This window comes from Orbicella faveolata, unplaced genomic scaffold (assembly GCF_042242905.1).
Source record: "Orbicella faveolata isolate gen_17 unplaced genomic scaffold, um_ofav_v1 contig_2, whole genome shotgun sequence".
NCBI lineage: Eukaryota > Metazoa > Cnidaria > Anthozoa > Scleractinia > Merulinidae > Orbicella > Orbicella faveolata.
This window is the reverse complement of record NW_028301547.1, coordinates 16,182,219-16,199,874: the sequence shown is the minus strand read 5'-3', so window position 1 is coordinate 16,199,874 and position 17,656 is coordinate 16,182,219. Positions and strand designations below refer to the sequence as shown.

At 39.2% G+C, this 17,656-nt stretch overlaps 1 protein-coding gene across 3 annotated transcripts; it reads left to right on the top strand.

Moving 5' to 3' along the window:
- The first annotated feature begins 8,392 nt into the window (after positions 1-8,392).
- LOC110049652 (uncharacterized) lies at positions 8,393-13,998 on the top strand. Of its 3 annotated transcripts, none has more exons than XM_020755459.2 (2): positions 8,393-8,670; positions 12,827-13,998. In XM_020755459.2, the coding sequence occupies exon 2, from the start codon at positions 12,831-12,833 to the stop codon at positions 13,944-13,946; it is 1,116 nt and encodes a 371-aa protein (XP_020611118.2). In that variant the 5' UTR covers positions 8,393-8,670; positions 12,827-12,830; the 3' UTR covers positions 13,947-13,998. The 3 variants fall into 3 exon arrangements, with proteins under 3 accessions (XP_020611118.2, XP_020611119.2, XP_089146018.1); XM_020755460.2 differs by lacking the exon at positions 8,393-8,670 and adding an exon at positions 8,995-11,266; XM_089289892.1 differs by lacking the exon at positions 8,393-8,670 and adding an exon at positions 11,806-12,189.
- The last annotated feature ends 3,658 nt before the right edge of the window (positions 13,999-17,656 follow it).

Below are 17,656 nucleotides of genomic sequence, written 5' to 3'. Positions count from 1 at the left end.
ATGTCATCATTTTCACCCCAAGTTCAAAAGTGCAATTCTCCTCACTGAGTTGTAATAATTTCCTTAAATATACGTTCTGAAAATTTGCTGTTGCGTGTCAAGATCTCCAAAGCATTTTAAACGTTGATATCCCTCAGTTCATGTCACTTATCTTCGCTACAACACACATTTCTAATAATTCTCAGAAAAATATATCCAACTTTATTTTCTTGTTGATTACTGCCTGATTACACAGGTAGCAATAAAATGAGCGATCACTTTATTAGGAAACTGCAAGTGAACTTGCACAATTGACATATCATAGGCCTGTGTAGACTTGGTTTGATAGCAGCAAACAATTTTCAAAAGAGTACTGTTACACAGTTTCAACATCACATGCTTTATAATCCATTTGACATGCTAATGCGGAGATAACGTGCTCCCTCAAATAATAGTTGGAGGTGGCTGTTTTTTAGTGTTTACACAAAGAGTTGGTGATTATTTATGAAAAGCAATCATTCAAGGCAATAGTTTAGATTATTGCTTGGAAACAAGGGTAGAGAACTGACATGTGGCTCTGGCATTTTCTTTTCTGTTGAAAAGAATAAGAACATATGTGTACTATATGTGATCTTGGAATTGAAATATTATTTTGAGCAGTTATTTTATGAAAGAGATGACATAATTCCCTAACTTATAGACACTTGTGACAGTGTGGGAGATCAGCTGTGGAGTCACAACTGCCCACTAGTTTTGCTTGCACAGTTTTGTTTTTCTGACGCAAGCATTCACATATGTTGCTATAACTGCTTGCCCATTGATAATTGTGCTCACAGAACAAAAGAACAATAAAATAAAACTCCCACCAGTTAAAAAGTTACACTGACCTTAACATTGATAGCATTGTTTGTTTAAAAAAAATAGCAAATCATTTGACTGTTTTTCCTAAAATTATGCTGGTTAAACATTTAGACCTTTCGTATAGAAATGTAAATGTTAGAGCGCTGTAAGATGTAGCAGACTGCAGATTGAGAGGCCCATGCATATCTTAGTCATTATCTGTCCTTATTGTGCCATGGGTTGCATGAGGCCTTAATGCATATCAAAACATGCATCAAAATCTTATGAATCCAGAATTTATTAAGAGATAAATTTCCAATGCTTTTAACAATATTATAAATAATGTCTCTCAGGATGGCTCCAATTGGGTTGTGAAAACATCAGTCACCAACAGCAGGACTCAACCCTAACCCTAATGCGTTATCTGGACTACAACAGAATACAAACTAGAGCCAGGAAAATGTTAGAAAATTAAAATTTATCAGTTACAAGAACTACTTGTTACAGTGGAGCAGTAAACCAGCACACTTGATTTTATTGCTGTATTCCTGAGGTAAGCATCTGGTCATAGGAACTGATCATGAAATTTCATATTTTTCAAGTCAAGATTCACTGCTTAACAGAATTGCAAAATCACACAAAACATCATTAGTAGTAGTAGTAGTATCATCAGCTGTTGCATATAGAATCAGTGCAGGGGTCTGTTCAATTTCTTTTAGTAACACATACCTTGACAAAACTTGAAATAATTAAATCAATTAAATACGTAATTAATTTCTCAGCTAAGTGATTAGCTGAGTAATTATTCAATCAACTAAGTGAGGTAGAGATTACTGGTTACATTAGTCAGATCTGTGATGGTTTTTGAGAAAACAAATGGAAATCTTTTTAACTGAAAGGCACTATTAGGGGTTTTTTGGGAGGCAAAAAATTAATGGAATACAGGATATTTGTAGGAAAATAAATGGGATATAATTGGAATTAAAGGGATAAGGGGTGTAGGGGGTGTGCACCCACCACCCCCAACCCCCTCCCTGAGATGAAGCCTTCTTCATATTCACTGTTAATAATTGTTTACCTCACCCATCAGTTATGCCATTTCTTAATGGTGCACCCCTCCTAAGAGAAATCCTGGATCTGCCCATGGGATGTGGGATGCTTAGGCCAAAAGATGATGGATACTCAGATCCCCCATAATAGGGTCTCAATTGAGCTCTCACTGAATAAGTTATCCATGGTAGTCCATTCCTGGTCAAACTCAAAAAAGCTCCACTAGCAGAACCTTTCTTGGTTCAATGAGAAAACCAAGGCTTTTTCCCTATACTGCTTAGAATGGTCGTGATGAGTCGAGACTAAATTTTTGCGGTTTCAACTTCTAAATCAGGGTATGAAACTGGCCTAATGTCTTACCATTAAAATGGCAGCTATTGTCGAGTTTTTTTTATGTTCTGTTTTTCAAAATTAAGAAAAAAGATTTTAGCTCTTTCCTTTTTTATGTTTACTACTCTAGGACTCTGGAGAGTAAAAGGGTTCCCATTTCCTGGTACTAATCAGGGAGGCAGTTCTTTTGTAGTGGGAGTATAGGCTTTCTATAATACAATGATGCAAGGGACCGCAAGCGAAAATGCTACCGGAATACGTAGGATCTGTAAAAGATCTAATCAGCCAAAAATAGAAACATAACATTGAAGCAAGGCTGATTACTACGTGGAAGGTTAACGGGACAACGACATCATAGAGTCCAAACTGAAACGGCCAAGAACTGCAACCGTGGATAGCTGTTTCGACCTGGTTAGGTCTCGTCAGCACGGTGTAGCAGCAAATAGTAAACCAACCGGCTTGTGGACCGATTGTCTACTTAATGCACATGGTAATAACCTCAGATGAAACTCAAATCCAACTGTTTGCGGATTGGTCAATGTCATACGCAAAACGCGTGTTCTTGAACAATAAGCAAAACCCGGGATATCATATCGTTGTCTACATGCAAGACAAGCCTAAATAGCATATTGAATATACAACGGGTGCCCTGTTGCCTTCCCAGTAATGTTGCAAAATGATATTTTTCTTGTCACCTGAATCAGGTAAACCCTGTAGCTAGCCCATGCTGCACTTGAGTCAGCTGCTATCATGCCTGATTGTTAAGACCGGTGAAGTGGTTTGGGCATGGCTGGACCAGGTGTTCCTCAAAATCTCCACACTATTTCAACTTTCTGTACTCCTTGCAAGACCAAATATCGGTTTTACTACAACTTCTCACAGCTTTACAAAATTGCCTTCTTTTGTAGGATTTTATTACATTCAGCATAGGAAAACGACAAAGAAAAGGCGTCTTAGAAATTCTGAAAGGTTATCATGAGAGTGTGGGTCATTGGAATTTCAGGAACTGGAACGGCGCAACGTTCCTAATAGACAAGCAGGTTTCATTTTGTTATATGTTATCTAAAGAAAAGCACAAATTTTCTCCAAAACTTTCTTTTTCGCCATAAATCGGTCTAATTGACCATTCTTAGTCTCTAACGAGCAAAATTTGGCTCGATGAAGGAATTCATACATAATTCATACGCTTTGAATACCAACTACGCATTTTTGCGTAATTAATGTCGTGCTCTTTGTACCACTTGTGACGTCATCAATTTAAATGTCATCAGATATTCTTGATAAGCAGATAGTAGTGCTAGGCTAGGCCTTTCCGCACAATGGTCAGGTTTAGATATCGACGACATTCCGACTTCGCAAATCGAAAAACAACGTTATCAGTTTTGGTGCAAAAACGGTGTTAAATGGTCCACTACGCCTATGATTGATCAAGGTCCATTTGCTTCGTCCGTAATTAACATCCAACTTTTCACGGCAGCCAGAAAGAACATACAATGCAAAAGGTAGCCAGTGTAAAAGGGCCGAGAAAAACAGAAAGGAAAGGGCAACAAACAAAATTGAGAACGGTTAATGGCAAAAAAAAAACAAAACAAAACAGGAAGTCCAAACTTTGGCTTATGCGCATGCCCGGAATTGAAATTTTGCTCACTTTTGTACTTAATCCTCGGAAAATCTCTCCTTTTAGTAAAAAAAGCTTTCTTAACCAAACTTAGGCTTATTCAGCGTCATGGCAGCTAAAAAACCTGACTAAACGGTTAAAAACGGTATTTTTTGGCGAAAGTTTGGTATTCAGAGGGCTAAACACGCTCAACAGTTAAAAATTACTCTCAAGCAAAGAGCAACTCAATCTGTGAGTTGGTGTCCACGATGTATTATTCGTCTCGCAAGTCTTAGCTACAATCATCACTGAGAGGAAAAAACGCTTTAAGATAGACGCCTGCGTTTTCCGCAGTTTTAAACCTCTCATAAAAGTTTATTGTAGCTTTGTTAGTTCGATCTGGTGTTATGCTATTTGTCATTGGTCTGTTATCACTTTTACGCAGTAGTGCCTCGAAACCTGATTTTGCATTTGATCATTGGAGGATAAATGTAGACGACTACGTCTAAAATAGTTTAAGTACCCGTCCTAGTGTAAAATAGTTTAAGACGCGTGTCATGAAACCAGATACGTTAATTCACTTGTTGCAGGTGACTGGCGTGAAAACGGCCACTCGATCTTCTGAGAGTGTGTGGATGGGGTGCAGGTGTTAAATTTTATGGTGATTCCTCAGCTATCACTTCAGCGCATATCTCTGCAAATCTTAGATGTCACTCCGTTAACAGAAAACTCGTCATTTCACAGCTGACAGTTGACATTTTGACCATTACTATCAGCTAAACCTGTAGCTCGTCTAAGGCAACAGGAGCCAGTGATGGGTGCAAAGCTCAAGATACTCGTTATCTATCTTTTAGCCGTCTCATGTATGGCCTTAACTTCGAGTGAACTCTTAACCCATACCTTGTCATAAATTATCATTGAAAAGTAAGATTTCGAACCACGTCCTTAAAGCTTACTCGCAAAGGCCATGTTTAGGCCTTTTTACAGAGTCAGTGAGGCCAAATTGAACATTTTAGGGTAATATGTACCATCCTCTTACCTACAATATATTTTAGCCTAAAGAAGAACGGGCGATTCCTTCGGGGACGGCGGAACCGGGAGGGGGAGCTGGGGGCTTGGGGGACTGGGGGGCTTTAGCCCCCCAATTGCAAGCAATAAATACATAAAATAATAATTTTACAAATATCTCCAGACCCCCTACAAGTTAGCGCCTCTGGCACTCGCTTGTAAGCCCCCCAATTCAAAATACGCTAGTTGCAGTGGATTTTCTGCCTCCTTCCTGTTGGCCGCTTCGCTTTTGTGTACCATTTATCGGTTTAAAGATACTTCATTTTTATTTTCCCAGCTTTCAGTTGCCAAAGTAGGTTTTTTCTTTTATAGTCTTTATAACTTCTTTTGAGATGCGGTACGTTATCTGTTTGCATGTATCGAAAATCTATCTTCGTATCCTTCGTAATTTTGTATTTAAGCTTGTGCTTAATTGCATGTCTGTTTTCATTTGTCGAAAATCCAGCTTTCTAATTTCGTGTGGGCCTTGAAAATGTTGATTTCAGTTGTATTGTTTTTTGATAGCTTTCTTTCATTCTTCCTTCAGGTGTCCATGGGAGGCGCGGTGGCCTCATGGTCAGTGCGCTCGTCTCCAGATCGAGCGGAGTTCGAGCCCTGGCCGGAGACATTGTGTTGTGTTCTTGGGCAAGACACTTTACTCTCACAGTGCCTCTCTCCACCCAGGTGTATAAATGGGTACCGGCGAACTTAATGCTGGGGGTAACCCTGCGATGGACTAGCATCCCATCCAGGGGTGAGTAGAAATACTCCTAGTCGCTTCATGCTACAGAAACCGGGATAAGCTCCGGCCTGATGGGCCACCTGGCTCGTATGCAGATTTTACCTTTACCTTTACCTTCAGGTGTCCATATCGGGAGTTATTTCGCTCTCACAAGCCACATATGAAGGCTCGGCTTGTGGTTAGTGTAGGTTGCACAGGGGATAGTACGCTTTCGTAAGCTAACATTTATCGGCCTGAATGTTTGGCGCGGTTTGCCCCATACAGCGAAAGGAATGATGGCAAACGAATGATGTGGAGGAAACTCTAAAGCCTACAATTTTTGATGTCATTGATCCGACCGTCATCTTCAATTCTGCGAATTAGAGCATGCATGAAATGGACACGCACCCCAACTAAACGTAAACGCTTTAAACGTAAACCCTATCTAAAATTACTTGTGAGTGGCTTCCAGAATAACTAGCTTGTTTGTTTCAACAACCTTCTAGGTAAAACACTTGTCACTCAAAACAAATATTGTAGAGAGATAAGAATACTACCGGTACTCCAAATAACTAAAATACTATTTTCTAATTAAAATTTCTCAAATTACTCCAATTGTGATTGCACAAATGTTGTGTTTTAAAATGAGTTAAAAAAAACTTGCCTTTGAAAAGTGTTTAATAGAGTTGACAAGGTTGAGTGCTTTAATAAGGTCGACCAGGGTCAATTCATGCCTCTCAATTTCGTGCTTTCAGCATCTGGTATCTTTAAAAGGTCTTATCAACTTCAATGCAACACAAAGAGGAAAACAGAGACAGCTGACAACATCTCACTCAAAACCCTACCGTGACGATCAAAATACAAAACTATAATCTGATAATTTCCAGTTCAAATGCATTTCTTTCTTTGTAAGACTCGGCCTTTCTCGTGCCAACACTTTCCGGCCTGCAGATTTAATCAATGAATATCCCCTCTCTCTTATCTCGTAGTCTCATGGGTAAAACAAGAAATAAATGAACATTGTGGGTTCACCCTTCCCTTCAAAACTTCTCCTAATTTATAGCACATTAATATTTACTACATGTTATTTTTAGAACTACTCGGATTAAATCGGTAGCCAAGGATTTTATGTAGCACGATATTTTTATTTCGCATATAATAAACCAAAGACCTTCATTGATGTAAAAAAAGCTCCCTTCCTCTAAAGGTCTTTCACAACTGAAAATATTTCTCGTCAAAAAAGGGCGCAACACTGCGACAACGGTACAGAGCGACGTAATAAGCCGTGCTAACGGACTCGCGTGAGCAGACTACCTATTGTCTAAACACACCAACAACGCGTAAACGGGAAAAGGGTAGGGATCGGGTGGCAAAAAAACACGGAGAAGAAGGGGATTGAACAGCACCCTATCCCGATAAAGAAGCCCTTTTCCAATAAACAGCGCAGTTTTATATCCTCAACCGGTAAAATTCAAAAAAAGCAAAAAGAACGCTACGCACACACAAGTACGCAGTGCGGACCTATTTTTCGAGTTATGTTTTGTGTCAGAAAAAAGGGGAGAGAGAACGTTTTTGGACCGCCAGTAGATAGGATGATGGTTCAATTTCCCAGATAGGATTTCCTCATACCAGAGAGTCTATTTCGCTCACATATGAGATTAATTTTTTGTGGGTTTAAAGTAATTTTTGCGATTTGACGCAAACTAAACCTCGTCAGTGTCTCGTAAAGAAGGGCTTATTATTACCTAGTAAAATCAGTTCGCTTATGAAATTGTCGGTCGCTTTTTTCGTCAGAACTGACGTTTCGAGTTTTATTGAAAAAAGCTATTGACGAATTTAAAGAATTCAAAATACTGAAAATAATTCAAAACAGCATGATCATACATTTTCCAGAACTGATTATTTTAGCACAGAGTTTTGCTCCGAGCTGGCCTATATTAAGACTGTTAGAAAATCGACAAAACATTTGCAGTTACTTCAATTTAAATATTTCTGATTTAGGTATCCTTAACTTGTCTCAAACCTTCCAGAATCGATTCTAGAACTTTACTTTCACAATAAGGTTTTTAGCCTCGGGTCTTTTAGCTAATAGTTTGATACTCTCTTTATTCCGGCGACGATGGAAATTCAAAACAACAATAGTATTTAAAGTGGTCGTTTTAGATTTCGTGGAAGGGTCGTCGTAGAACACATGTTAACTTTCATTTACACGATTTATCAAGGTGATAGTGGCTAGAATTATCATATAAAACTCCGCCGGAAAATATGGGACTTTTATAAAGTTTATATTTTATTCCATTGAATCTGTGTGCGGATAGAATCTAATCTTCTTAATAAAACGCCTTCAAAAATTCTCATATCTATGCAAGGCATTTGACCTGTATGGCATTTAGGTATTAAATGAATACAATCCAGCAACGTTAGTAGGCGCTCCATTTCGATCAAAATCTGTTTTCTTCTTAAGAAATCAGTACAAAATCAGGCACGTGGGTCAGGAGAGTATAAAGTTTGATCTCTTTATTAGACTAAAAGGAGACGTATTGAGACTTGTTAGAAGAACGTGTATGCTACAAAATGTTCCAATCTGCGTTTCCTCTTAGATGAAGATTAAAAAATGAAAACAGTGCTCACAAACACGGGCTTTTTCCAGAAGAAAGTTGTAGAAAAAATAACCATTACACAAGTGAATAACGAAGTAACGTCACAATACAATTTAAAACATTTGCCACCTCGTTGTGACCTCTAGTATTTAACCAATCACAAGTTTGCATTTCCATCGACCGTGACACGTTTTTGTGATAAAAGAGTGTTTTGATTAGCTCAAGCGAAAATCAATTTACATTTCTGTCGTGGTTGGCTATTGTATGCATATATTTCGTGGGCGATCGGTGTTTTGTATATTTTGCCGTTGAATTTCGTAATTCGCCGCGAGGCCAAGTCTGAGAAAGCGACTTTTTTGCGCCGTCGTGGATCGAGGTTCGGTCCCTTGTTACAGGAACGTGTTCTTTCTTACAGAGTTCTGTGGAGTGTTGAGCGTTCGCTCCTGGTTCGATCAGGAGCCATAGATAATCAAGATTCCTGTTCCTTGCCTTTGAAAGGATTACATGTAAGTACAACTGAACGAGTCGCAGGTACTACTAAACTACTGTCCATTTCGATTTCTGTTCGCTTTACAGATATACAAAGACATTAACGTTATAGCCATCATCGTCATCTCGATTATAGTTCTCGCCAGGGACTTTCGACTTTCCTTAACGATTTAAACGAATATAAACTTAATCAACCGACCCCGGCCCAAACACAATTATTTTTCTTACTCGAGGTCAATTACATGTTACATTCTAACCAGGACTCATTTCTTTCGTTTCTTCAAGTGAGTAATTCATATTTCAACGACTTTGGGATATAAACAGTTTCTCGAAGTTACGCAGTTTATGGTTTAGTGAATGGTAATACATCAGATCTTTCGTGGTTTTGCCGGACGATCTTTTCACGATTTGCTCGAGAAGACAAAAGATTTCGTGCAGGCTGGATTTCTTTTGAGGCTGTAGTTTATTCAATTCTGAAGAAACTTTTATCTGTACTTTTCTACCCCCGATGAAAAGTTCACCCAAGATTTACGTATCAGGGGAGAAATATTGTTCCCGTGCGTGGATGTATTTGGATAAACTCAGCCGTCGTAGATGAAAAGTGTTTCTGTTTAGATAACAATGTGGAATTGGTTTTTGGTCTGCTATGAAAATGTGGTTTGTTTGAAGAATGGTGTAAATAGTAGCTGTGAAATGGTTTACCACGAGTCATGCAATTTTTTGCTCCAACCCTGAAATGTTGTTGTGGATATTGTCGATTAGAGGACGAGTGAAATGTTCAAATAGATATGAAATCAGCATGCAAAATGCGTTCGTGCAGTCCTTAGCCTTCCCTGATTGTTTTGGATTATCGATGGAACTGTAACGAAAATTTGAACAAAACTTTGCTAACGAGATTGAAGTTCATTTTTCAGCCCATTGTTTTTCAACTTTCCAGTTCGTTTGCGGCTACGTAAGTTACCGCTGCGGTTTTCTCTAGTTTACTTAGCTTGCCCCGGTAGACACAACATTTGGCCGTTCTCCGCGGTTTATATTCGGTCTCTTCGAAGTTAATTTAATGTTTTGTGTTGTGGGTACATAAGCGTACTGTTCTAAATATAGACTGATTCGAACATTTCATCACAACTCTTGGATTTGGGAAGTAACTCGCTTATGGTGGAGAAAGGATTTGGAAGATAACAGAAGTTTGCCGGATATGAAAATTCTGCTGCCCTGTCGCCTTTAATTTACATATGAAACAAATAACGGCAGATGTTCAAAATCTTTTCGCCTTTGAGACAAGTTCCTTGCACCTTCAAGTACAAGCTACAATCTTATGTATTCAATGCTTGCAAAGTACCTCCACGTTTAAATCGTCACACAAGTTTGACAAATATTGACAATAAAGAATTTAGACAATTTCAGACTTCTGAAATCTTACGTTACCTGGCAACAACGTGACTCTTTTAGTCTTTCTAAGACAGGATCAATATAAATTGTGGTAATTATAGTCTCGCTGTTTTACCAGCTTATGTACTTTACTCTAGGGTCCACTTAGCAATAACGTTAGTGAACATGCAGTTGATCGGTTTTGAAAAACTGAATAAGATGCTATCCTAACATGATGATCTACGGTAACCGGAAATCTTTATGAAGAGTCCAGGGATATTGGCACTTATATTTCACGTTTCAGATGTGGACATAACAACATAACAATTACTTCAAAATCGAACAAAACTGTTGTCGTGTCTGTTTCTTTTTTTAGAATTTTGCAGCAACAACTAAGTCACGGATAAAATTTATTTAGGTCATGCACTGTACAGACCTTCTTCGTCGGTTACCAAAAGAACAATAGTAGCTCTGCAGCTGTAAAATGATTAGAAACGATTAACGACCTAAACCACAAATATCTTCATAAAAAAAAAAACAAAAACAAAAAAAAAAACACTACAAGTCTATTATGAAACTTGAAAAGAATCGGGTTCCACGCATGCCAAACGAGCCACATGCGGTCACAAACAGTATCACTTTTTATGCTCTGTTTTCTTAACACAATTTGCTTTGTGATCAATTTTGAAATGTTCGTAAGTTAATTAGTAAAAACTTGTTGGCAGAATAACGGCAATTTTGTCTTTACTTGTCAAACATTTATGCAACTTCTCCAAATCTCTCCAAATCTTAATTCAAAGTAACTACATGTATGTGGTGGCGAAAGGTATTCGTTGCCGAATTAATGTTTTTTGGAGTGGTTGATTTTTTGGAATTTCTATTCACGTCAAAAAAGATATGATATGACACTTATAGTTGTAAGCAGTAATTTCAAGGAACTTTCTCGACTTCCAGCTTAACTTTGGCTTAATACCTGTGTTAACAACCCACAGTTACTAAATATTGCATATTAATGAGCACATTTGGAAGCAAATCGTATGTTGCGTAGTGAGAACAATTAGTTTTCTGTTGGTGGCCAGGCGTATTTGCATTTCACAATATTTAAAAAAGCTGTTTGCAGTTTGCAAATAACTTTAAAATTACCTGTTCGAAAAAGGAACAAAGACGCGTTTTGTAAACAGTACTGAACTAACAGTGTTAGGAATTAATTTTGTCGAATTGCAGCGACTTGTTGTCTTATAAAAGGTAAGTTCAGCCTTCGTTAGAACTTAGAAGTCAGTTTAATTATATTATTCTGAGCTTGAATACTTCACACTACGGGAAGACATAGCTGACAGTCAAAGTTGACATGTTAGGGTTGCCTGGTTCAATGAATTGCAAACGGCCTCCGCAACTGGGATGTGGGTTTTGTTAAAACGGATCAGGAATGATGCGAACTGCTAGCAAGTGTAAATAAAGCCAATGTTTCATCCAAAGAAACTGTTTTTAAATCCGCAACATGGAGTATAACGTTTTGTTTTTCTTCGAATATTTAAATCCTCTGTTTAATACGGCTCCAAAAGTATTTTCTTTCCGACCATAGTGTATATAAATGCTAATTACTCATAAAATTTTGTTTGGTATTTGTTGCATACAGTTAAGAATGGCTGTTTAATTGCTAGAATTTTACTTTTAGTATCGGTCAAAACTTGAACTCTGTTCAGTTTGCTATGCACGGATTGAGGTTTACAAATATCAAACCGAAAAACCACCTTAAAAGTTCCTTCGCCTCAAGGGAAAATAATAAATATTTCATAACTTAACTTGTATACCAGCTGTTTATTGTATCGAGAACGCTGAATCTTCCTCTAGAAATTTCTTCTTGCTTACTCGAGCATTTAATAAGTTCGAGTCAACAACAACTTTCCTTTGGCGTGCTTCAGTGAGGCTGGAGTTGTCGTTTATGCCGTGTCTCTGAAAAGACAAAAGAGTAGAGAGGTTCTATTGTGAAGATTTCGCTCATTTGCATATTGGAGCGTGGGAACCCAAGAAAAGGTTCCGTCGTTTTGTTGGTGTGTCACTAGCCCAACACTCAAGGGAGTATTTTGAGACTCTATTTTGAAGTGAGAAGTTGGGAAAAATTGCCTGTCTGTCTCAGAAGACCTCAGAAAGGGTTGCTGCATAATATTGTACGTGGAAAAAGGCACATAAATAACCAAAATCACTTTAGTCATTCAGAATAAACGCCAACTGGCCGAAGAAAATGGGCATCATTAACCAAGATACGACAGTCGCTTCGAGACAAATTTTGGATGTCTTTTGGAATACCAACTGCAGTTTCGTTTTATTTTTCAAGATTTTGGGGGTAATTTGTTTAAATGAGAGAGATAGGACTGATTCTTGCCAAGACAAGGTTACCTTTATTTCATTATTAATTTTATGTTATGTACTGTACTTGCTTGAGTACGTAAATTGCATGGCTCATCGAGGTTTAAAGAAACATCACAGGATAATTTTGCTGCTTACACAAAAAATTGTAGCATGTCTTATTAATTACGTCGATTGACATTGTCGCATTTGTATAATTTGCCAACTGCAATGTTGTAGTATAGTCGTACTACCATTTCAGCGGCGTCCTATTGCCTTGATTATGAACGCCTGACACTATACTCTTTTCGTAATTTTGTCGTACTTCTAGCCACTTATGTTGTTGAATCTTGATGAAACCATACTGACTCCATGTTTATATTGCCAATTTTGCGAGTATCCCAAAGTTATAAGCGAGAAACTTGAGTAATTTTGTAATTTTTCTAATTTAATCGACAGAAACATGCGGGGGTACAGTAACCGAAGTGATGAACAAAGATCCCATTCATGGGACAGAGGGAAGAGAGACGAACTCTCCCGCAGTTGGGGAGGGGAGAGGTGGAATAAAGACCATCATAACGACAAAGCCCAGTTGATGAATGGACCGACACAAAGCCCGGCGTGCAAAAAATATATCTCTGTGGTCTCCGAGGGAAACTATTTTATTGCTTCCAAAACACCGCTTCCGGATCGCATCGAGCTGCGAATGTGTGGCACCACAGGGCTGGGTCAGAACAACCGTGCTCTGTCCATACCGGATCTATACCGCGTCAAGATGAAGCCTATTCCAGAGGTGGTGGAAGAACAAGTGGATGCAGTTCGCCGAGAAGAAGTTCACTCGGAGAATGCTTGCCCTCTGCATGATCATCACCTACCAAGGAGTGGTTCTTTGAAAGAGATGTACTACTCGCAGTACACGCACCATTTTGACCCGAATGAGCCTCGTTCGCACATCGCTGGCTGGAAGGTCGATATAGAGCCGAATAACATCCCCCATCGTCGGTCTCGGATGTGCGTACTCAACAACCCCATGATCTCGGGGTCAAGAAAGAGGCCCGAGCGCCCGAAGTCTGCTCCTCCTACGCTGGCCTACGAGTTTGATGTTTTCACGGAAAATATCGAAGATGACAGACTGTCTTGCGCCACTCTTCCTAACTTTCATCATGGCTTCCCCGAATCCACGCGAAGTACCGACGACTTAGCGACTCGTCTTCAAGATTTGATCGTCGATGCATCGCCTCCGGAATACATCAACGACGACAGCTCCTTCGGCTACGATCCGAGCGATGACACGTCGGAAACTTCTTCGGCGTTTTACCATGACCAGGGCTTTTACAAGAAACGCGATCCCGCCAAATTTAGCTACAGCCGTCCCAAGTTACTCCGACTATCCGCCGACTTTCCTGGGGTGAGAAATCTAGAAAAAATGCGTCGAAAACGCAAAAGCATGGGTTCCTCCTCAACTGGCTCCACTTCTCCTACGCCTTCTCCGTCAGGAGAATACGGGTTTTTTGTAGCGCTGACATCGAAGGATCAAGTTCCACAACAAACACACGGACGATACTATTCCATGACTTAAACGGGAGAAATTCACAGTTGAAAGAAAATTTGGACGACGTAAATTAAAGAAACGGATATGAAGTGACTGAAGAAAAGAAATATTTGCATGAGGTTTCCTCAATTATCTGGACGAATACTTTTAAACAAAAACTCGAAAGCCTCTTTTACCTTCAGTTAGTTTACACTTTTAAACATATCGGAGGATCACTCTTCGCAAGCAGTCGGAGAGTCTCCGACTCATATTTATTCAATCAGAAACAGAAGCACGAACACTCGCTCGCGACTCCGAAAGATATCTCTTAACCTGCCCTGGGGCCCGTTGCTCGAAGGTCCCGAAAAGTTTTCGCACGCGGAAAGCCCTAGCAAAATCTCAAACTATATGATTACAGAGCTGTTTTATTCACATATTCTTAATATGAACAGAGGTTCTCTTCATACAAGAAGTTTCAGGTGTATGCACTTCTCCGTTTTTAGGTATAGATGAACTAAAAGTGGCTTTACAGGCCCGAAAAGTTTCCGGGGCTTTCGAGAAACGGGCACCAGGACAGTTGTGTTGCTTATCAACTTCGCTGACGAATAGCGCAAGCTCAGTTCAGCTAAATAGGCCAGTTCCGAGTTACCTTGTGCCTCTGTTTCAAAACAAGTCTCAGTGCAAAACCTCTGTTATGAAAATAAGTTTGATTTGAATGAAAATGAACTTGAAGGTGGAACTCATTTTCACATAAATGGTTTCCCACTTAGACTCGTTTTGGCACAGAGGCAAAAGGCAGCTCGGAAATGGCCTATTCTCGGGGTTACGATTCTCACCAAGAATATGAGGCCTTAGTGGGTGGGCGGGGGGGGGGGGGGGAATTGGCGCGGAGGGGTCTGAGTATCCCACATCCGGTTGATTTTTGGCCTAACTATCCCGAATCCCGTTAATTCCAGCTGCAAACATTAACGATTTCCCCACTCCACACCCCGTTTTATTTTTCTAATCCATATCTCATTAATCTTATTCCCCAAATATCCTGTTCCCGTTAATAACTGTATTCCGAAAACTCCTAATAGGGCCTCAGAATTCGATTGATTCTTGTTTAGGACTTCTCAGGCGACTAGTGGCAATGGGTAAACACATGATAAACATAACATAGAAATTTTAAACAAAGAGATTATACTGGGCTTGTTCGAGGAGGCAATTTGTCGTTTAATTTTCTTCTCTCTATTATTTAATGCCAAAGAGACGGGTTCTGAAATTTTGGGGATCTGTTAGGCTTTGTACGATCAGTACATCATCACTGTAAAATACTCGAAGAAAAGAACTTTCACTTAAAGCGTTAACGACCGTTAGCAAGAGAGAAGAATTAAGATAAAATAAAATTGCCTTTTTACCATTCAAGCAGCTTTTCAAGTGAATGTTAATGGTTCAATCTTTTTTTAAGCTGAGCTCGTTTGGTTGGTAGAACTTCAGTTTTAAGATCGTTTAGTGGTGCAATCAATTAAAAAGCCTTTGAGAACTTAAATTTTCAGTTTGTAAAATCTGGATCTAAACGGCTTCGTCACGGGACTGTAAATATTCAATTGTAACATATCTTATTACAGGCATAACCAGTTTTCCTTGATCATTTACTATTTAACCTCTGACGGTTCTTACGTCTTATTGTTTCTGTAAAGGTTGGCAAGAGTTCAGTTTAAGGTCATTCCACTGAAATAGGACCTACACCGAGATTTTTGTCAAACTTTGGCTACTGATTGTTTGTGTTATGGGAAATTAAATTTTGAAATAAAAATGAAAGGTCCCCTTGTTCGTTTAGGACCAACAGCACCTTGTTTATACCCAATAAATTCTTATAATAGCACCATGATTATAGTCACGATTGCTTGCTAAATTTACGTTTCCGACAATTATTTCTTGATCCATATTTATTTTACATAGAGAAATTTATTACTCAAATCAAAACAACAGAAAAACATGATAGGTCACCGTACTCGTTTTCGAGAATATGATGATTTACCTATATGGCGAGGTCCAGCCGTAAAGAATAAGCCGCCATTTTTAATGTGCGCGCGCTAATCACGCGTGAAATTATGAGCAGCAGGGATGCGCAATGCAATACTGGGGTATGACCTTAAAAGGGTCTTTTTCACCATAATATGCATGGACGACTTTGATTGACACTGGAAAGTCCACGTTACGAGTATTAAGCGTGCGCACATTAAAAGAATGGACTGACAGCTGGTTCTTTCCCCTGATGTCGCCGGAGAAATATCTAGAAAGAAAACGAAATTAAGAGATATTAACGGCCATTTTCTTTTAACCGAGTTGGTAAGCTCTACTTTTTACATAGAAAGGCGCGAGAAACAAGCCAACTCATTTGACCAGTTTAATTGACGTGTCCTCTTTTCATGAACCTTTATCAATGGTTCCTTGTGATTACTGCTGGCCATCTAACTTTGCTTTCCTCCTCCTTGCATACAGAGGCTGCGCCTGCCGTAGTACAAGCAGCAGTCCAAACAGCAATGTCTTAACGAAAGGACAAAATAAAACACCTTTGCTCGAAGTTTTGCAGGTTGTTTTGGCCTCCTCTACTACCAACGCTTGAGATTTTTAGGTTTAACCTATAACGAGGGACAAGATGTTTTGTTCAAAATTTAAATAATAACAAAGACATAATTATTATCCTACCTAGCGACACGTGAGTTGCTGGACGCGGGCGACTCAGTTTTGGCGCCAAATTTAAAGGTTAGAGGCACAAGATGTTTCCTATCGTTTTTCATGCGTTTCAATCTAAATATGACTTCTGACATTTAAATCCAGAGAGAAAAGTGACCCGACTTATCTTTGACGTCAGGACAGTGCAGTTTTCCCCGGCTGCTGAATGGTGATTGGTCAGGAACCCATGGATTGGTTTATTCCAATTAATTTCACCAAAATTAATTGGACATCTTCTGGTCGATGCTTTTAAGGTGGCCGAACACAGTTTTCAAGTGCCTATGCCTAATTCACCATTACTTTTAAACTATTTGTGCTTTGGCGCCCGTTTTTTGCATGAGTCAAGGTTAACCGCAGAAGGGTTTATTCTCGCATTTTTGGCTAAGGTGTGTGCTGTTTCCATGGCAACGGGGCTGGTTAAAAACAAGGCTTAAAAAATGTTTTTTTGTTTATTTAAAAAAGACGATTTTCGTAATTCGCCGTAAATCGTTTTCACTACATGTTCGTATTATTAAAAATTCCCTATGTCAAAATTCCGATTTTTTGTGATAGATCATTCACGTGGTTTCTGAACTATTTTTTTGCCAGATTTCTTGAAATCCTAACGACTGGATCGTTAGAAATCGGCAAGTTTCTGCAAAAGCAATCGGTCTCAATTTTTCGAGCAACTGCGAATGCGCTACATTTAACTGGGTTTTTTCGGTAACAAAGAAAAAGCTGAGAGTTGCTGGGTTCTTCGCATCGTTACCTTTTCTAATATATCTTTGTAATAAAAGACTAAAGCCATCAATACACTGCGTTCAAATATAGAGAAAAATAGCATAGATAATGCGGGTGTTGAGTAAATAAAATGATCGCTGGATCGCTCTGTTGACGGCATATTTGTTTTTTTCCAATCCTTGTGCGCGCGCTAAATTGCATCAGCAAAAGCGCGCGCGAAAACTGTGTTCGGCCACCTTAATAGGTGCCTGCAGGCAGATAGGTGCCTGTAGCAGATTGTATCCCGTTCATTGCAGGAGCCCATCACCCCGTTGAAT

What these genes read in the sequence shown, in the direction of transcription:
- LOC110049652 (XM_020755459.2), top strand. Translation starts at nt 12,831, where the DNA reads ATGCGGGGGTACAGTAACCGAAGTGATGAACAAAGATCCCATTCATGG.